This window comes from Camellia sinensis, chromosome 15 (assembly GCF_055761805.1).
Source record: "Camellia sinensis isolate YWXY chromosome 15, ASM5576180v1, whole genome shotgun sequence".
In the NCBI taxonomy this organism is placed as follows: domain Eukaryota; kingdom Viridiplantae; phylum Streptophyta; class Magnoliopsida; order Ericales; family Theaceae; genus Camellia; species Camellia sinensis.
Window position 1 is genome coordinate 14837312 of NC_138975.1, and position 21962 is coordinate 14859273.

Consider the following 21962-nt stretch of genomic DNA (forward strand, 5'->3'; position numbering starts at 1 on the left):
TTCGACATTCTATTTTCTACCTCATGTTCCTGGAGATATACAATATAATCATCTGAAAATGCAAATCTCCTTTCTCTGGTGGATCGCCTTAATGGCACAGATTCTTGAGGTTGAGGTTGTAGAGTTTGTTCCTCAAGAACAATTACCTCATCTTGAATGGGGGTTTGAACTATATTATCTTGAACAACATTGTCTGGTTGAGGATCTGAAATTACTTCTCGAGCAATGACAGGTATAGGAACCTGTGATTGGTCAAAAGTAGTAGTAGGAAGTGGGATTACTCCTGCTTCCTCCTCAAAGACAATGTCTCTAACTGGATTTCTCCCCCCAAACTCAACATCCTCAAAAAATGTTGCAATTACCTCATGTTCACATTAAGTTACCAAACAGATAATCTCTAAATAAATTAATTTAATGACAACATCTCAAGATACCTAGCACAACATTAATACCAAGCCTTTGGGTAGTGATATTAACTGTAAGTGGTATTCTTGTTGTAATGATCAAACATTGACAATAAGTTATGTCAAATAACAAATCTATTTTTTGCTGGATTTATTATTCACATTAGGTTTTCTTGACAATTGGCACATGTTTATCACCACAAAATGTGTGTGTAATTCTGCCAAGTCTTAATCATGTCTTTGGACCGATAAATACCCGTATGAGATACACAGACATGAACTTCAAAACATTCCATATAAAACAATCTAGACAAGAGAGATCACTTTTGTGACATCTTGTTTGAATTGACTTATATTGAGAGTGTTAGAAAATTAAATTTCTATAGACGTTGTATGAAATTATATTAAATTTAAAGATTTCTAAATTTGTGACCCCGTATATGTTATATAATCTGCAGCAATTCCAATTATATATATACATATATAAATAGAATTGACGGGTCCAAAAACAAATAGTTTTTTTTTTTTTTATGATGTTCAAAATTAAACCGATCAAATCGCAAGATATATCTATATATATATATATATAAATACATGATGTTCATCCATTTGAGAGAAAAAAAAAACTGCCCACCGAATCATTTTACAATTCCAGAAAACAGATTGCCATTTTCACAGAACAAAACAGGAAAAAATAGAATTTACATCCATAAGAAAATTCAGAATCTGATTCCAGGAAACTAAATAGAATGAATAAAGCATATCAATTCTGATAAGACACATGATATGCATGCTTTGATACCAATTGTAAACATAAATTTCAGAACATAAACCTTACACTTTGGATCATTTACCATGTGTATTATCAAGAAATCAAGACAAAATGACATACCTGAATCCATTGATGAACGGTTAAACGGAAGCGTGATTATCAATGAACTCTTTGTTATTGATTATGTTATTGCCTTCTAATCCTTTCCCCTTTGGTGCCTTATGTTTCTCCTTGAGAGGATTTAGAAAAAAATGGCAGTGTTCTTATTTTCCGCTTGGGAAGGAAAAGGGACCATAACCTTTTAAAGGTTGTAATTGGTTTTCAAAACTGAAAGGTTGTGGAAGTTCAAAAGGAATGAAAACCAACTTTAACCATTATTGGTTTTAATTTCTATTTATTGGTTTTCAAAACTGAAAGGTTGTGGAAGTTCAAAAGGAATGAAAACCAACTTTAACCAATATGTTTTAATTTCTATTTCTGCCCCTCATAGAAATAGAAATTATACAACTAGTATCTACACATTAGGTCCATAACACATATACCCTTAAGCCTATTAACTAAATTGAATCACTTAAATTGTAGGCTTCTTATAAATGATAACACCACATTTAATTATGTGGTCCCATTGAGACATTATCTAACATTTTTTACTCAAATTTAGTGAAAAATTTGGTTAACCGTTGGAGATGCTCTTATATTATTATTTAAGAACCTGGGTGCTTTCGGCCATGAGTGCTTTAAAAGCTTTCCTCACTATTGACTTAGACCATCTCTAACGGTTCAGCAAACCTGGCATCAGATTTGAAATTTGGTGAAAAATGTACTTTTTTGAGCTCCAACGGTTTCACCAAATTGGTATCAAAATGAGAATTGATCAAAAAAATCATTAAACTGATAACAGAATACAGGTTTCACCAAATTACTGTGCGTGACCGTTGGAGAAGACCAATCGGTCGACTGGTTTTCCTTTCAAATAGTGGGTTCAAACAAGTAAAAAAAAAAAAAAATTGCTCTTATCGGTCAACCGGCCGGTCGATTAATCGGTCGACTCTTCCCTTTTGATGCACCGTTGGAGCAAGCCATATCAAATTGGAAAAATTAGCTTTTTTTTACTCAAATTTAGTGAAAAATTTGGTTAACTGTTGGAGATGCTCTTACCTATTGTCCCTTTTAGCCAATTCTTATAGAATGTTAGCTTGTAAAACTCTTTCACTGTGTATACATATATATACATAATATATATATATATATATTATTTGCAGTTGCTGTGTAGGATATTTTATATATTAGTTCTTATTTAATTTTTATTATAATTTTTTCTAATTCAATTTTAATGTTAGTTTGAATGTTTTGCTTGTGTTAGAAATTAATTTTGTTGTGTTTTTAATATTATAAGTTTTAATTAATTAATTATTGATATTCTAAAGTAGGAAAAAAACAAGTCCAAGTTTACTTTTTCAAAGAATAAGTACAATTCGTATATTCTAAAGTAGGAAAAAAACAATTTCAGGGGTGGTTTGAGATGATCTAAATAAGTGTATTTTTTGATTTTTTATAAAAAAATATACAAAAAAAAGAAAAGTGATGTGATAAAAAAAAGATAAAAAAATAAAAAATATGTACTTATTAATACATCCCAATCAATTTTTTAAAAAATAAGAACAATGCGTAAACCGCCTCCATATCTGCTAATCGTATCATTATAACTTACAACTCACACTACGGATACGTTCAAATCGCAAACCAAACCGTCCAAAAAAAAATTTGCGATCATCTATAAAACCACAACAACCTTGCTGCAGACCTCCAGTGAGGTGACGAGCCCTCACTGGCTGAAATTCAAAAAATAAAAAAAAAAAATAAAATAATTTTTTTTTGATCCAATCATAAGGTGCTACCTCAGTGGGGATCGACCCCAGTGGGGTCCAAGCATTTTTCAAACCACAATTAGAAAAATATGAATTGATGCAAATAGGCGAGATTTTAACGAATTAAACAGCATTATACACAATCCTACTTGTATATATTCCTAGAGCCTCCTTAGGTTACGACGGGAGAAAGGGAGAGAGGAGCCGACGCCGACTCTCGCGTTATCTAGCCCAAAACCCTCTTCTCTCTCTCTCTCTCTATCTAGGGTTTCATAAAATCCCTCATAAAATGAGCAACAAAGATCAGCTCGACTTGTCCGATCTCGGCGCCGCCCTCCCCGCCGCCGCCGCCGGTAATTTCAAACCCACCACGTCAATCTCTCTTTCCTCTCTCTACCTGTACAATCTATTTACATGGTTGTGCTTAATCGAAGCTGTAATCTATTTTCATTTTTGTTATTGTTTGTAGCACTTAGTGCAGAGGATCGTGCTGGTCTTGTTAATGCCCTAAAGGTTTGTTTCCGATGTGTTTATTTAGAAATTAGGGTTTTTTTTTTTTAAAATTGATTGATTGGGTATTTTTTATTTTTGTTGCAGAATAAGCTTCAGAATTTGGCTGGGCAGCACTCCGATGTTCTCGAGACTCTGCCCCCGAAGATTCGGAAGCGAGTTGATGTTCTCAGAGAACTTCAGGTTTGGTTTGAATATTTTTGATCTTACTGATAAGATTCAAAATTGATGTTGTATTTTGTTTTACAGATGTTTTCTTGTTTCAAGTCTTGGTCTAGTTAGTAATATTCTTGGGTTGAGTTGGGTTAAGTACACATATGGCAATTACTGAGACTTTCCTGTGGTTTCTGAAATTACACTGCCTTCACTGTCAAATTGTCGATAACCCTTGCAATATAAAAACTTAAAAGGGAAAATTACACACACACACACACACACACACACACACACACACACACAAAAAGGACTCTATAACAAAATAAAATTTTAAATTTGTCAATTTAAAATTTTAAACTTTTGATTGAATATAAACCTTTACCTATTTATTTTAAGTAAAATCAACCTAAAAGGTATTTTAATCATTAAACCCAATGGAAACGGTATGTTAGGTTTAGATTGGGTTTAGTGACTAATTTTTTCCTTCCTAATTTGACAAAAGTGAAACCTTATGGTTTATTTTGATATAATGGTTATACCCTAGATTTTTTTTATAAAAAATAATATAAAAATTGTTGTCATTAAGTGTGGAGGTCCCTGTAAGTCATTATGCAACATGCAGGTCTCTATAACTCACAATGCAATAGTGTGACCAGCTTAGAATTTTCAATTTTTATTCTCTTCCTATTTCATCATGTATGGGTTTCGAACGTCTTGAGATATGTACTATTGATTTGTACATGAGAATGTTACAATAGACTGAATGGAGTTCCTGTTTTTGTTAATCTTGAAAAAGTTTTATTATTCATTTTTTCACTTGAAATTCTAGAGAGGTACTTCGACTTCGAGAATCACTTCCATGACAGAACCAGCTTTTAGAATAGTGGAACTAGGAAAAGTGGCTAGAGTTTATACTTTGTCGAGAATAAGCCTTGACATTTAGGAATGAATGAGCTTGTACTGCATTTCTATTTTGAACTGAGAATATGCACAAATTATGTAGCTCAGTTTCTATTCAGGAATGTGTCAATAATGTTGAATTGCTGATTATATGGATATTTATGGGAATGTCCTCGTTGGGTCTTTTGACATATTGTGGCCTTCATTCTCTTGAACATTTGATATATAAAGGGTTTCAAAATGTGTGTATGTAGATTTCTTGGGTGTGTTGAAGTGTAATGTTTTGCTGTACCATGACATGTTATAAATTTTCAGAGCCAACATGATGAGTTGGAGGCGAAGTTTTTTGAGGAGAGAGCAGCCCTTGAAGCTAAATACCAGAAGCTTTATGGACCACTATACGATAAGGTATGGAGAATTTGGTTCATTAAATGACCTGTGTATTGTTGTTCAACATTCTTGTTTTTTTTAATGATTTTCCCAAGTACGATATAATTTCTTGTAATTAAAAGTTCAAATTTATGTGAATTGCCTATTTGTTTGGTCAACATAGTTATTCTTTGTTGCTTGACTTGTAATGTGATTGGACATGTTGCAGAGGTTTGAAATTGTAAATGGCGTTGTAGAAGTTGAAGGAGTTACAAGTGAAGCCACAATGGACCTCGAGGATGATAAGTCTACAGAAGGTAACTCACTTTTTTAGAAATTGTTGGATTCTCCTTGTCTCTTTTGTTGGGAAACTATACACGTTAAAGTCTGATTTTTTTCACTGATGTGTCTAAAGCTGAGAAAGGTGTTCCTGATTTTTGGGTCAATGCAATGAAGCATAACGAAGTATTAGCTGAGGAGGTAAGAGATATTACAATCAACCACTCTTTTCCCCTTCCTATCCCCATGCCCTACCTTTTTTTTTTTATAAATCGTTTTGGCTATTAATCTAAGTTGAGTGTGATTTGTTGCCCCTTGTTTAGATCTCAGAGCGCGATGAAGAGGCCCTCAAATATCTTAGAGATATCAAATGGTGTAGGATTGATAATCCCAAGGGCTTTAAGCTTGAGTTCTTCTTTGATACCAACCCTTTTTTCAAGAACTTGGTTTTGACAAAAACATATCACATGATTGATGATGATGAACCTATTTTAGAGAAAGCAATAGGGTAAGCTTCTATTTTTTTGTCCTTAAACTTTATAGTTGCTCTAAAATCTCACATTTTTGTTTGGTGCTTTGTAGAATGGAGATTGAATGGTATCCAGGTAAATGCTTGACTCAGAAGATCCTGAAGAAGAAGCCGAAGAAGGGGTCCAAGCATGCAAAACCTATTACAAAGACTGAAAAATGTGAAAGTTTCTTCAACTTCTTCAGCCCTCCTGAGGTTCCTGAGGATGATGATGATATTGATGAAGATACTGTATGTTTAGCAGCTTTATTCACACCAGAATACTTGTTGAATCCATTGTGAATTATAATCTGGTTTCTTTTCTAATTGATTCAATTCGATTGATTTACAGGCAGAAGAACTTCAGAACCAAATGGAGCAAGACTATGACATTGGGTGAGTCACCCATTCTGTTTTCACTTTTCAGTTCTGGATGTTGCATACAATAAATGAATGTGATCAAAATTTTAAGGATTGTGTTAAATTGGTTATTAGTTTTTAAGAATGGGGAAAGTGGGTCTTAGTAGGACAAGATTTTGGGAGGAATGTGGTTCTGTTAACTCCCTCCTGATCTTTTTTTCTCCTTTGGTATGTGCGTGGTGAGGGAATCATGCCTAATTTTTGTATAGATTAATCTTTTAAAGAGGATCCTTTTACTTTTGACTATAATGGAAAATGGCAGTGGGAAATTTGTGAGATTGGGTTTCTTGAAAAGATCAATTGATATATAAAAGATTATGGAGACACTCTTTCACAACTTATGTCAAGCGAATTAATATGATGCTTGGGTTGATATATGCAGTTCAACCATTCGGGACAAAATTATCCCCCATGCTGTCTCATGGTTTACGGGGGAGGCAGTTCAGGGGGATGACCTTGAAGACATAGATGACGATGATGATGAAGATGATAATGATGATGAAGAAAATGAGGATGAGGAAGATGAAGATGAAGATGAGGACGAAGATGAGGACGCTGACGAAGATGAAGATAAGTCCAAATTACTCACGAAGAAGGTAACATGTACAAAATTTTAAACAAAAGCCAAAGTTGCCTCCTTCCCAGTGTTGATTTTCAATTTCTGAACATACTAATACTTTATTTCCCTGTTTCTTGTGGGCTGTTTGATTGGGATTTTCAAGCAGTCATCTGGACCAAAGGTGAGAGATGTTATAACTACTTAATTTGGTTTTTTACTCTGCACAAAATGTAAATATTTTGAACGGTGTGTGCTTTTGGATGACATCTGTTTTTGCTGTGAATTATAGAAGAGTATGCGAGCACTAGCTAAGGAAGGTCAGCAGGGTGAGCGTCCGCCAGAATGCAAGCAACAGTAGTAGGTATCAGATTGCAGACATCATCTCCGTCTGGGAACACAGTGGGGTATGTTGTCCTGAGATTTTGAGAGTTTTGGGCCTTTGATTTCTCCCCTTGTCTGTTAAAGTTGTCTGGTTCTCTCTCTCATTTTTTCTTGTGAGGAACAGGTCTATATTTTGTTGGGTATCTTGGGATTTCGTGGGCTGGGGCTGTTGTGTATTTTATTCGGAAACTAGCGGAGCATGTCTTTGATTTGGTCTACAATGATTTTAGTTTTTATGTTTCTTTTTTGTTTACTTTCATGAGTAATTAGGAAACAGAATCGAATTTAGTTTCATGGGTTGGGATTTTTGTTTTTATTGTTTTCCCGGTTACGACATAGTTGATCCATTCGGTGCAAATTTTTACTTTTATTTTGCTAAATACTTGATTTATATTTTGGTCATAATCTTCTTTATGTTATGGGATTTAATGTAAATTTGATATATAAATTTTTCCTTGAATTCAAATTGAAGTTTTTCAAATGCGGGAAAAACTAATCTCAAACTCGATGGTTTAATTTCGAATTCAGTTTGGTTCATACTTGTTTGACTAATTTTGATCAAGTTGAATTGAAAAACCCAGACTGGGCAGGGCTTGTGTCTTGTTGTTTGTGAAGTAGCATAAGTAACATTTTGTGCTGTGGTTTTAAATTTTATGAAGATATGTTTGATATTCTTATTTTATCCCATTCTTTTCCTACTAATATCTAACAATTCTTAAAAAATAATAAATCTCAAACCATGGATTGAGGTTCATTTACATTCTCTACCCTAGAGATCATACAATTCATAATTAAAGTTGTACAATTTTTTTTTGGCAAAGTCAAAATATGAGAGAACACTGAGCATGAGGTGGAATAGACTTGAGTAAGTGGGGGTGTAACAATGAAGTCTTGCTTTAGAGAAGGAAGTTTTCCTTCCACCATCTCATTCTACTCCGCATTTGCTGTAAAGATGTATTATTTTTTATATATATAAAATATGTATTATTTTTTTAAGGATAAATTATAAATATATTTTTTTGAGATTTGTTTAAAATAAAAATTGCTTGCTATGGTTTTGAAAATTTCATCTCGCCTCCTGTTGTTTTGAATTTTATAACAATTGGCTTATTATACTAATAAATCAAGTCAATTAATAATTTTTAACGATATTAAAAATTTATTTCAATTAATAATGTAGATAATTTTATTATTGTATAAAAGAGTAATTAAAAATTTTATTTTGGATTAATTACATTTTATCCCTTTGTAATTTATCTCAAAAACACATTATTCCTTTTAAGTTTAGGAATATACACAAACTCTTCATGATTTGGGGTAAAATGTAAAACTAAAAACTGTTATAAATAACAGCGCGTGTAACTCAACACTGATTAAAATGCATGGTAACAATGTTAAGGGTAATTTTATTTATATACGCCTAATTAGTTTAGGACATATCTTTTCTCAATTAAACACACTTATTAATTTATTTATTAATTAATTTTTTCAATTCACATATTAAAAATTATAATTATATCTTTCACTTAAATATTATTAAACCCATAGCATTTACCCTTCCTTTCCATATACTTTTGATTTACCCAACTCAAATATTATTAAACACATAGCATTTACCCTTCCATATACTTTTGATTTACCCAACTCAAATATTATTAAACACATAGCATTTACCCTTCCTTTCCATATACTTTTGATTTACCCAACTTGTAAAGACAAGCTAGCATGGTTTTAATATACAACTGTAGAAATATCTACCTGAGCCACCATCTTCCTCAATAGTCCCTTAACTAGAAGTTCACTATCCGTACACACCAGAACATTGCCCAATCCCCAAGATTCCAACTATTGCAGCGGCTTTTTTTGGGGTTTAATTTTTAGGAATATATATATATATATATATATATTAGGGTTTAATTCCAGCCATTGCTGCGCCAGAAATTGTAGAAATATATATATTAGGGTTTAATTTTTTTAAATCAAAAAGTATATATAGAGATTTTTTTGTTCTTAAAAAATGTATACAGAGAATTTTTCTATATAATATTATGACTGTTGTTGGATGTTTATTATGGTCATTTTTATATAGGATATAATTGTCCTTAAATTAATATTTTATTAAGTGTGTGCCTTGAGTTAATTAAGTGTGTGAAAATAAAATTTTTCTAATGTTAAAGATATAATTTGAAATCAAAATTACTGTAATATCCTCATTTCCTTATTTCCTTACCAACAACTTATTATGTTACCCATCATCACCAAGAACTCAACCCAGAGCCACCATTGTTCTAACACCACTGCTACGCACCTCATGGCCGCATCCCCTCTCATCGAAGCACTACCATTACCACCTCTTATGATTTCCTATTGATTTGGTAAAGGTTGCTACGATCGCCAAAGTTCTCGAATTCAAACAAATTTGTGTCTGTTCGAACTTTCATGTCAAAACCTATAAATACCTCACCCATCTGAGAGTCGAATTGAATTCTAATTACAACAAAAATAATTTTGAAATTAGAGTTGATTTAGAGTCAAATTCTTCAGAATTTTGTTCTGTTTTCAAGTTCCTTTTTCTTCATCATTTTCAATATTGCATAAACTGTCTGTAAGTTCTTAAATTTTGTTTTGTGTACAAATTGTAATTTGTTAAATTATTTTCGAATCATTTAATGTTTTTTAGACCAAACAGAATACCCCCATATCATCCATATATTTCTAACAGTATTTAGTCAAGGTTTCATAATGCAAACAACAAAATAATTTGACAAAATTTATAGCATTAATAGTGTACGGGGAGAAAATATTCGCCGCTCTCCGTAGTCCTTGTATCCAAGCCCCGTGTGACGTTGCTTAACCTGAGAACAGAAAGACGGTGAGCTGTCCGACGGTGTGCTGCCGAATAAACCCTCTGGCGTTCAAGTTAGCACAGTCAGAGAAGAAGAGAGAAGGCAGAGCACTTTCTAGAGAGAGAGAGTATGTCAAAAATAGTTTACCTTTAACGGTACATGCTCTTCCTTTTCAAGGCTGGCCATGCAGCCTCAGAGATTGTGGGCGCATTACCTCTGCTGTCCTTCTCTAGATAGGCAGCTGTGTTCCCCTCTACATTTCTTACACGTGTAGAGACCAAAACCTCCAAACAATATTTGTTGAACCGCCAAACGGTATTGACGTATACCAGGAGTGGGTTTCCTTCTTCTCATCATTGGTCCATGTGGCATATTAAACCGAGCTATTACTTGGTGAGACATAAACATTATGATAGATAGCCACTATTGAGCAAAACAAAACCGGTCCATCAGAATCGACCAGATATGGGGTGTGCCGCTCGGCATCTCGGCCTTATATCGCGGCCTCATGGATTGTCTGTTTTTACTACCGTAGTCCGAACCATCTACAGCTCGGCTCCACCGTGAGCTTGTTCGGCCAAGTCTGGCCCAACACCATAATTCGCGTGGGTCAAACTCGGTTTGGCATCGTGTTCTGTCTCAGCTCGGCCAAATACATCTCAGACAATCCTAACCTAGCTGTAGATGTGCTCGAAAGTCTCGGGCTTCGTGTGCGAAATGGCGCGAAATCCCGGTTTGTTCATTAGCTTACTACAGTTCGAACTCAATGTTGCGGTTTTGAATCTAATTTCGCAAAATGCAATGCAAGATTGATAAATCACCAAAGAGTCCAAATCCGACAAATCGTTTTGGAAAACTGATTTTTATAAAGAAGTGCCAAACATAGACTGCTTTGCCAAATACAGAGTCGCCACCTAAATATTTTTGTTTTGGAAAATTTAGGAAACCTTGACTCGTGCCTAAGGCCACGTGTCCGTCATCACCAAAGTTGCCTCGGCTCGGGAACTTAGGTACAAGATGGGAAGGTCATGCAATAAGCACCCCCGCTCGTCCGATCAAAGATCGGCCTGTACTAAGCATGATATATTGTTTTGAAAACATATGTGTTCTTATTCTGGTTATTAGCTAGAATTACTATGCGATGCGCACAACACACAAGTATAGACTAGATCGCCTAAGTTGGAACAAAACATCTCATGCTTGTTTGAAAATGGTTTAAAGGTGCTACTCGCAAGTAGGCTAAGACGTGGATTTGCCACCCTCAAGTGGGCTTAAGAAAACATGATTTTGTCACTCTCAAGTGGGCTTAAAACTGGCATTTCGATGAATTGTTCCAATTCAAGTAATCCAACCTTCACCCACAGGCATTCAGACAGTTATATCGCATAAACAGTTAGCCTCATGGTAAGCATGCTATCATGTTAACACTCACACTCATGCAAGATGCTAAAGCATAAAAGCTTACCTAGTACTCCGAGCCAAAACAATAGCTAGTTAGTAATCAATGCATGATCCTAGCTATGTTAAGGTGTCTAATGCAACACATGCAAAATGCAACTACAAATAGACTTGGCTATTCTAAAATGGCATATGAAATGCAACTTGATAATCTGTATTCAAGTAGGAATTGAAATATAATGCAGTTAGTATGATGCGCTGAGCCCGGTGCATGCAATATAAGTGAATGATGCAAACATGTATAGCATAAGGATGCTAATTGAATATGACCTAGAACTAACCATCAAAAGTAGGTAAATAAAAGAGAGAAAGACGTGGGGTTGGAAGACATTCACACACGCACGCACACTTATTACACAATTGTGCCTTCTTGACGGAGGGTCCAAATGAATAATACAAACCAACTAATTAACTAACTAACAAGCTAATTAATTATTACACAACTCTTAACTAATTAAGGAAATTAATTAAGCTACAAAGCAGTTAAAGCGGCCTCGAGAAGAGGGACATATGCATGCTTGGTCGGCTTTGCTCGGAAATCCGTTGCCATGCCCCATGTTGCCTCTATTTGCACCTCTGAGAACTGTGAAAAATATATGTGATGCCTCTGAACCACTTCATGGCCATGCTGAGAGGCCATCGGCCAAAGGAAAGGTTTCATCGACCACTTATGAAGCTATCGGCCAAACACTTTTAGCCGATCGACCATCTCTTTCTGTAAAATGCTCCTTTTCCTGCAGCAGAGGACAAACAGAGGTATGTCAATACATTTGCAAGACAATGTTTGCAACTACACCCCTTATCATGTTTAAGACTCAAAGGCGTGTAGTGCTCGACCCTCGGGCCACCAATCACGCATTTCGATGCATGATGGCCAAAGGAGACAAGTGTGCAATTCAATATGGAATGAATGCACAAAAACACATGAATGCCTCACACTCTATCATGTTGGATCAAGAGTGTCGGCGACCGAGGATTGAGGCACATTTCGTCACTTCAAGTACGAAACGTCCCTTGTTCCTCGTATTTGGTTTGACAACCCAAACCAAACACAATGCAATGCGTATAACATAGGCATGCCAAATGCAATATAATAAGCATGTAAAAAGAATGCAATGAAACCTAATCATGCAAATATGCAATGCAACCTTAAACAAGTAGGTGACAATACGCAGACTAACAAGTATGCAAAATGCAACCTAAACATACAAACGTGCATGGTATGCAAAGATGGATAAGCATGCAACATGGAAACTAGCAAGCATGCAACAACATACAAAGATGGACTTAAACTAAAGATGGATAGACCTCAGCCATACCCAAAATCAGTGGCCATAATGATATGGAAATGATGTAATGAAATGCAAAATAAGCATACATGCCAATTGGCCTACAAACAAGGCAACAAGACACCAACTCTTAAGAACACTTAAAGAGTGAAAAGTGTGGGCACGCGAAAAGTATTATAAGCTTTGAAATCATGCATGGAATGGTGCCAAACCATCCAAGCTACACAAGTATGGCATGCAAGAGGCTCAAAACTTGAAGATAGCAAATGGACTTACACTAGGCTATGTAAAACATGAAGCCAATGGCCTAAGCAAACCAAAACAGTCCTAAAGCGTACCAAGGTGAGTCTAAAACATGCATGGACCAAGGCCAAAACAAGTCAACATGAAAGGCCAAAAGCATGAAGCATGCAAGGCTACAAAGGGGTGTTGCACTACACCTATCAAGACCAAACATGGCATGAATTAACCAATGAAAATCAGAGTTATGACATGTCAAAATAAGCCCAAAAATCCACTTAGATGGCATCCCAAAGACCCAAATATGATGGCATGCACAATGATCCAATCATGAGGCATAAACACCAACTCTTCAAAGCTTTGAAAGGATGACAAGTGCAAGTGTATGGCTACACTACATGGACTGAAGTCACATTTCAAATGATGCCAAATCATGTAAATGGTCCAAGTAATGCATGCTAATGACTTGGACACTCAAAGCTAACAAGCTAGAATGTATGGTAGCTATACAAAGCAACGCATGTATGATCACAACAACATGAAACAGAGCTTTAGCATGCTGAAATATGAATAAAAGCTCCTTTGGGTCGAGCCAAAATCATGCTAAAACCATAGCTTACAACACAAAGCATGTTAAGGCAATAGAGAGAATTACACTACAAGTGTATGGTGCATGCAAGAGACCATTAAACCAACCTTAGACAGAGGTGTAGCATAGCAAAATAACACCAAATACTTGTTGAAATGTAGCCAAAACAAGCTAAGTAAACATGCTACTATTATGAGCCATCAATACAAGCAAATGAGAGACAAGGAGAGAGGGGTTGTAGACACTCCATTTTTGACCGTCCTCAAGACTTGGACGTCATCGTTTGAACACTCGATGATCATCCATGTTCATGTTCGTTTTGAGTTCCTGGAGGTCTCGGTCGCGCGCCTTGCCTCAAGATCTCTTAACTTGCCTGTTCTGTGCTTGGTTTTGCACCAAGGACTTGTGTTTTGTACTTTTGAGGGCGGGAAGAGGCATGTTAGCCGTCCCTGAAACCCACCGGCCGTGGCATGATGCCACCGGCCTTGCCATTTTGCTACCGACCAAATGTTTGGTCGGTCGGCATTTATTTTTGTGTATCGACTCTTTGTGTGGGTTGACCGACCATTTATTTGGCCGATTGACTTCTTTTCTGGCCGGTACCACATTGTTGCCTCTTGCAGGCATGGTGCATGCCAGCTGTGCCAGCTGGGATGCACAGAGCCTCCCCCCACACACGCGTGTGGCTGTTTTGGCCCCTTTGCCCTTTTTTTTGATCCAAACTTCTTTTAGAAGATTGCACCCTTTGCTCAAGCTTCTTGAGGAAGCTTGACCTTTTGTCTTAGCTTCCTCAAGAAGCTTGGACCTTTGGGATAGCTTCTCTTAGAAGCTTGGTCCCTTTGACCCTTTCATTTAGCTTCTTTAAGAAGTTTCAAGCCTTTGCCTTGTCTATATAAGGAGACATCTTTTCTCCATTTGAGAGGTTCAGCAAAACCAGACCTTGTATGATATATATTTCATATATATCACTCTCTCTCTCTATATATCTCCCTCTCTCTCTTCATTTGTGTGTGTTAGAGAGCCAAAAAGTGTAGTTTGTTCTTAGTTTTGCACTAGAACACCTACTATTACACCATACTTCGACTTGGGAGGTGTTGAGAGGTTGTTCTTGGAGTTTTGAGCTGGTTTTGATCATAAGGAAGAGGCTGAGGTTGCTATTCTTCAAGTGTTCTTCAAGGGTAACACTATTTGCTTTATATTCTCTAATCTTGCACTAGTTTTTAACCCACTTTGCATGCTGTTTTAGACTTTGTGTATAACTTGAAAAAGTCTTGTATTTGCATGCTTAAGATCTTTTATTAAGGTCATTTTGTTGTTTGAGGTCGACCTCCCCCTCTTAGGTCTTGTTTGGCTCTTTTTGTGCTCTCTTTGTTAAGCTTTGAATACTATTGTGTTTTGGCCTTCTCACCACTGAAATCCAGTGGATTTTCAGTGGTGATGAAGAGGGTTTGAGGTCTTGCATAGGGGAGGGGCACCCCTCTCCCTTTGTCTCTCTTTTGTTTGCATTTTTGGCTTATAAGGGTAGCATGCATGCTTAGTTGCTTTTGGCTTCATTTCAGAGGTGTTTGGGTGTTATTGGGTCATATTACATCTCTGTTTTTGATTGGATTCATGCCCCTTTGCATGCATAATATACTTGATTTGCATTCCTCCTCTTTGCCTAGAAATGCATCTTGCCTTTAAGACCATCATGCATGCATGTTCTTGCCTAACTTTGTGAAGTTCTTGGTCATATTTCATCATGCTTGAGGTCTGTTAGGCACTGATTTGATCATATTTGCCATGTTTGGTATAACCTCTTTGCATTTCGGCTTGTGAGCCTTTAGTGTGTGAGTCATGAGCATGCTTGAGTTGGGTTGTTTTAGTGATTTGGAATCATTTCTCATGCCATTTCAGTTCCTAATCCATGCGTGTATGCTTGCATTCATCATCCCTTTCATGCCTTGAAGTGTTGTTCTTTTTTGCCTTGAAATAGGTCTTAAATGCATGCCTCTTGGTTTGTGTCCCTTAGCTGCCATATCAATGGGTTTTGGAGGTCCTTTTTGCATGCTAAAACTTTGTTTTGTATTGAAAAGTTCATGCCATGTTTGCTTGGGGTAGATGTCGAGTAATGCCCTCTTTTGTGTCCTTGAATGCCTTCTATCTTACACACATCCCCTAGCATGTTTTGGCATCATTCTTCGCATGCTTTTCAGAGTTTAACATGAGTGTTTAATGTCCATGTATATCACCTTTGAGTGTTCTTGAGAGTAGCCTTCCATGCTTGGGTTTTTGGCTTATTGGTGTGCATGTTTGCATGAGCACTTGTCCATCATTTTTGGCACTTTTGGCCACTGTTTTGGGGTATGGCTGAGGCCTCCCATTTTAGTTTAAGACCACCCTTATATATAGTTGCATACTTAGCATGTTACATGTTGCATTCCATTAGTTGCATGCTTGCATTATGTCTTGTTTGCATGTTTGCATATTATTTAGTTAGTTGCATCACATAGTCTTGTTGCATGCTTGATATGTTCATGTTTAGCTTGCATGAATAGGTAGCATGGCATTGCATTAGGTGCATTACTTTGCATTGTATATGGCATACATCGCATTATATTTTGCTTTGTTTGGGGTGTCAAACCAAGTATGAGGATTGAGAAGTGTTCGTACTTGAAGTGACGAAACACGTTTCAATTCTCGGTCGCCAATGCCCTTGATCTCAACATGATAGGGCATTGGCACTCATTTGTTTTGTTGAATGCATTTACATTGATTGGCAAACTTGGTGTCTTAGGCCATCATGCATTAGAATGCGTGATTGGTGGCTCGAGTACCAAGGGCCACACTCCCTTGAATCCATAACATGATTGGAAGAGTGGCCATGCACACATTTGCTTGAAAATTTCATGCCATACACTGCTTGCCCTCTGCTGCTGTCAACTGCAGGATTCTGTAGGAATAAATGGCCGACCGGCCATCTCTAGTGCCGACTGGCCAGCAGTGTCTAGCCGATGACACCATCTTTGGTCGATAAGCCTGTTCCCATGGCTGGTGACCTTTTGTTCTGGCCAGTGGCACTCCACAGCACTCAGAAGGAAGCTCAAGGCAATTCTGGGGACTTTCATAATTTTCAGAGGGGTGAGGCAATGTAAATAGAGGCAACAGTGGCATGGTACCGGGTTTTCGGGCAAGGCAGATCGAGCATGCATCATCCACGCATCCCGAGGCAGGGCTGCGGCCACCTTCCTTCTGCATTTAATTTGTTAAATAATTAGAAGTTCTGTAATAATTAATTTAGTAGTATTCCTTTGGTTGTGTAATATTTATTCGGACCCTCCGAGCGAGGGCAATTGTGTAATAAGTGTGTGTGAGTGTGTGTATGTTTTCCAACCCCCACTTATTTCTTCCCTTTTATTTATTAGCTTTCGATGGTTAGTATTAGGACATATTTAAATTAGCATACCTTATGTTATGCATGCGTGCATTCATACATTTGTCTTGCATGCACCGGGCTCGGCGCATCATGCTAACTGCATTGTATTTCAATTCCAAATTGAATACGTGTTATCTGTTGCATTTCACATGCCATGTTTAGGATAGCCGAGCCTGTCTAGATTGTATCTTTGCATGTGTTGCATTAGCCATTTTAAACATGAACTAGGATCATGCATATGATTACTAACTAGTTTCTGTTTTGGCTTGAAGTACTCGGTAAGCATTTATGTTTTAGCATCCTTGCATGAGTGTGAGTGTTGCCATGATAGCATGCTTACCATGAGGCTATATGCTTACGTGTTATAACTACCTAAATGCCTGTGGGTGAAGGCTGGGTTACTTAAATTGGAACAATGCATTGAATGCAAGTTTTAAGCCCACTTGAGAGTGGCAAAATTCATGTCTTAAGCCTACTTGCGAGTAGCACCATCAAACCATTTTTAAATAAACAAACATGACATGTTTCGTTCCAATTTAGGCGACTTAGTCTATACTTGTTTGCTGTGCGCATCACGTAGTAAATCTAGGCTAATAACCGGAATAAGAACGCATAATATTTTCAAAACTAGATATCATGGTTAGTAAAGGTCGATCTTCGGATCGGGCGAGAGGGAGTACTCATAGCTGACCTTCCCCAATCGTACCCAAGTTCCCGAGCCGAGGCAACTTTGGTGATGACAGACACGTGACCTTAGGCAAACGAGTCAGGGTTTCCTAAATTCCCCCAAAATAAAATATTTAGGTGGTGACTCTGTATCTGGCAAAGCAGTCCATGTTTGACACTTCTTTACAAAAATTTGTTTTCCAAAACGATTTGCCGGATTTGGACTTTTTGATGATTTATCAATCTCACATTGCACATTGTGATATCAGATTAAGAACCGACACAAATCGAGTCCGAACTGTAGCATGGGGCCCAAGGGTGCGTCTACAGGGGTGTCCCTCTCCTATTCAAGACTCTAACACTACCTTTCCACCACTAAAAATACTCTGGATTTCAGTGGTAGAAAAGTCATGCAAAGGCAAGAACAAGGGCCAAAATGGATGACTCAAAACAAGGCCAAACAAGGCGTAAGAGGGGATAGACAACCCCAACCAAAAAGTGACCTTAAACATTCATCTCAAGCACACAAAAACAAAAATTTTTGCAGTTTATAGTCAAGCTTAAAACAATATGCAAATAGGTCTAAAAGCTTAAGCAAGAATGGGGAATTAAAAGGTAGTTTACTCACCCTTGAAGAACACCTTCAAGAACACCACTCCAGCAACCTTTCTAAGTTCAAACCAACCCAAGAACACCAAAACTAACTCCTAAGGATCTCAGCAACCAAAGGATGGTGTTCTACTAGGTGCTCTAGTGTAAAAGTATGAAGAAAATACACTTTAAGGCACAAACACACACAAATATAAAGAGAGAGGGAGATATATATATATATATATAGAGAGAGAGAGAGATGTATATCTTCTATATCAATTTTGTTGAACCTCTGGAAAGGGAGGAGAGGCTCCCTTCTTATAGAATTTCAAATCTCAAGCTTGTTTAACAAGCTTGAGTCTTGAAACAAATCCCTCCATACACGTGTATGGAGGATGGGAATTGTGCATACTAGCTGACAGAGCTGGCAGAAAATATCTGTAAAAAGAAGATGGAAAGGTCTCGGCTCAAAAATATGGTCGATCGACCAAAGAAAGTACTGATCAACCAAAGAAAGTGCCGATCGGCCACCACTTTTGGGCGATGGCAAGAAAACAAGGCCGATGACATCATGCCTTGACCGATGGGTTGAGGGGATGGCCAACAAGCCACCCTCTTCCCTCAGAAGCAAAACCACAAGTCCTTGGTCCACAACCAAGCACAAAACAGACAAGTTGAGAGATCCTAAGGCAAGGCGCGCAGCCGAGACCTTCGGGAGCTCAAAACGAACACGAGCATGGATGATCATCGAGTATTCAAACAATGACGTCCAAGTCTTGAGGACGGTCAAAAATGGGGTGTCTACACTAGCGTTCCACCATATTCAGTGCGGATCCAATTCGGCCGCACAACGCCCCAAGCTCTTCTTTTGAGGCCCAACACCATATTCCATGCTGGTGTAGATCGGCCCATTGTTCGGCGCAAATCTCCCTCTCAATTGCCCCTTAATCCCATTTGAGTCGAGCGTGATTGGGATTATTATTCCGACCGAGCTATCTGCTTTGACCGAGCTATCTACTTTGGTCGGTCATTGAGGCTTGCGCCAGTTGTCTTGTCATCAATCAATCAACCGTACTGACAGACCATCTTTTCAATGCCACGTGGCCTTATTGGTTCTATGCAACCCTACAACTATCCCATTGTCTCCGAATTCAGAAAAGTTGGCGTTTTTTCACCATTATTCACATATACGAAAGGTTTCCCCCTTATCACTGTTCATCTCCTTTGTGCAAAACCTTAAACCCTCGAGCTTCTGCCGCTGCTACCATCGTTGTTGCTGCCATCGCTTCTGTTCGGGCCGTTTTCACCATTTTTCATTCTTACGAATGCCACAGTGAAGGTCTTGATTTGTTGCCGTCGATTGGGCCTTGATTTGGCATCCAAACTCGTAAGTTCTCGTCACTTTCATTTCTTTTTCATCGTTTTTCTTCATGTTTTTCATTTTTCTTCATTTGGGACTATTGATATGTCGTCGATGCCCCTTCCTTGGGGTAAAACTAGTGGATATTCGTAGAAATTAGGCAAACTGGAACCAAAAACACGGATGAGGCCACCGTGCCCCTCATTCTCCTTAGTTTCAGCATGTGAACTTCGTATATAGGATGAACAGACAAGTCCTGGACAAAACCGAACAAAATCCCACTTTTAGATCCAAAAATACAATTGGGTCGAGCTAAAACGAGTTTGTGGTTTTGCCAAGGGGCGGTGACCGTACTGGAAACTTGTAGGAACATTTAGTCGAGATGAACATCCAGAGATTAGGATGAAGGCCCAAAATTGACCTAACATCTTAGGCTCTAACACTGAGCTGAAATTTGAACTGAGTTGAGATTAGAGGGTGGCAAAACTTTTGTAGCTGAGTTAGGCGCATTTTGATAGCCGTGCACTTGATGCTGTGCTAATACTTGTACTTATTTTTCTAATAATGCAGAACAAACTAGGACCGACCAGGCTCATTCTACATCACTATCGGTGAGGCTCAAAGACAGAGCAAACAATCACCTGAGTCGCTCAATTTTCCTGAGCTATTGCCAATTTTACCTTACAAAATTAGACCGAGATGAATGAAAAAATACCAATTTATGGTTAGCATGCCCGGAGCCATAGCAAAGTTCTGAAGGAAGTACGACATCCTAGATAACGTCCATATTGAATTGGCGAAGAAACGAGATATAACATGGGGTAAATTAGACGTCTGCCTCTTCACCGTGGTGTCAATAGTAGAGGGTGGCCTTCTCTTCTTGGTTCAGCCTCTAGTTTGGGAATTTTTGAGGCAGACTAGATTGTGCCCAACCCAAGTCTCTAACAACACATACAAAATAATAAATAACGTAGCCGCTTTGAACTAGATCCTAGGTTTGAACCTTAGCCTTGCCAACATATTCCTTCAATACGTTTTTAATAAAAATAAAAGAGGCTTCTGCTGGTACTTGAAGGTTAGAAAGGGTCGGGCAAAGCTCAAAGAGGGCAATTCGGATAAAGAGTTGAATGACGACGATTTTTTGTGGGTGTTTGGAAATTATGAAGACACCGAAGCTCCTATATCGGGCTGGTATATACGTAAAAATTTTGGGAGCGCTGGTGAGCATTATATCACGGTTTAATTTTTTGAATTTCAATTGTCATTATCGATCTAACCCTTGCTTCACTTTTGCAGATTACAAACTCTTGGCGGATGATTACTCCAACGCTAACCGAGAGGCAATAAGGGTTGCTCTGTGGCACCTGGCTGAGGAACGTGAGGCACAAAAATTGCTCGGCTTCGAACCAAGTTACCGGCATATTGCGCCGCGTAAGAGCAGGGTCATTAATTTCCTTCATGTCTCCTCTCCAGAACTAGATCCAAATCTCCTACTGATCAGACTAGTTCCCTTAACTGCCGAGCAGGAGATGGCCAAGATCCGCGTTATCAAATCGATGATTACTGGCGAGCCAGGCGACTCCCAGCCAGTAGAAACAGTCGGGAGCCACTCCTCTACGCCAGCTGTGCAATACAGAAGACCAGTGCTAGCCCTTGCCAATGAACAAACTGCTGGTCGGTCGAAGAAAAGGCCAAGGTAGGCACAGACCGAGCAACGCTTGGTTGACAAAGATTTAGCCGAGCTGCCATCGGCTGATTAGGGAGAGCAGACTGAGTAATCCACTCACTCCACTGCCTCTCCAGTTTGGTCACCTGAGCTAAAGTACAAGGGCCGAGCAGTGATGGTGGTGGATTCAGTGTATGTGGATAAAGACCATTCGCTGGAGGGTTTACTTTTTCCAGCGGACATGAAGAAGCACGAGGAACTGTTCGACCTGAAAGTCCTTCGGTCAGCGGCCAAGTCAATTGTTCTGGTAAGCAATCAAGTTGTTGTATTTGAAGTTTTTGCTCGGCTTCCATTACTAACTTTTGTCATAATGCAGGCTGCGCAGAAAAATTGCCTTGCTCATGAACGCATGGTTTGCGGGAGGCCATCGCGAACAATAAAGCGAAAATGGTTGAGCTGGGGAAGTTGAAGGTTGTTTATGAGTCAGTGGTAGCCGAGCGGGAGCAACTGGTCGAGAAGCTGGCTAGGGCTGAGGAAGACAAGAAGAAATTCTTGCAGGCTAACAAGGCTAGATACATCGCCAAGCTACGTAAGCTCCGTGATGAACACAAGGCCGAGCTACAGAGGTAAGTTGACAATGCTGAAGACTGAGGCTACGCTGAGGATGAGAAAACTTACGAACGACAGCTTGAAGCGATGAAGGACATCTTTTTCCA

At 38.2% G+C, this 21962-nt stretch overlaps 1 protein-coding gene across 3 annotated transcripts; it reads left to right on the top strand.

Moving 5' to 3' along the window:
• Nucleotides 1-3158: 3158 nt before the first annotated feature.
• LOC114274441 (nucleosome assembly protein 1;2) lies at nucleotides 3159-7420 on the top strand. 3 transcript variants are annotated; one of them, XM_082909387.1, is made up of 12 exons: nucleotides 3159-3397; nucleotides 3514-3557; nucleotides 3642-3737; nucleotides 4926-5018; nucleotides 5209-5296; nucleotides 5395-5459; nucleotides 5582-5766; nucleotides 5841-6018; nucleotides 6119-6162; nucleotides 6569-6782; nucleotides 6909-6926; nucleotides 7035-7420. In XM_082909387.1, exons 1-12 carry the CDS (start codon nucleotides 3334-3336, stop codon nucleotides 7101-7103), a joined length of 1158 nt encoding a protein of 385 aa, XP_082765513.1. In that variant the 5' UTR covers nucleotides 3159-3333; the 3' UTR covers nucleotides 7104-7420. The 3 variants fall into 3 exon arrangements, with proteins under 3 accessions (XP_082765513.1, XP_028072161.2, XP_082765514.1); XM_028216360.2 differs by having other exon boundaries at nucleotides 6912-6926; XM_082909388.1 differs by lacking the exon at nucleotides 6909-6926.
• Nucleotides 7421-21962: the final 14542 nt, after the last annotated feature.

What these genes read in the sequence shown, in the direction of transcription:
- LOC114274441 (XM_082909387.1), top strand. Translation starts at nt 3,334, where the DNA reads ATGAGCAACAAAGATCAGCTCGACTTGTCCGATCTCGGCGCCGCCCTC. An exon ending in CCTCCCCGCCGCCGCCGCCG is followed by an intron (nt 3,398 to 3,513) that starts GTAATTTCAAAC and finishes TATTGTTTGTAG; the next exon opens with CACTTAGTGCAGAGGATCGT. An exon ending in GAGCAAGACTATGACATTGG is followed by an intron (nt 6,163 to 6,568) that starts GTGAGTCACCCA and finishes TGATATATGCAG; the next exon opens with TTCAACCATTCGGGACAAAA.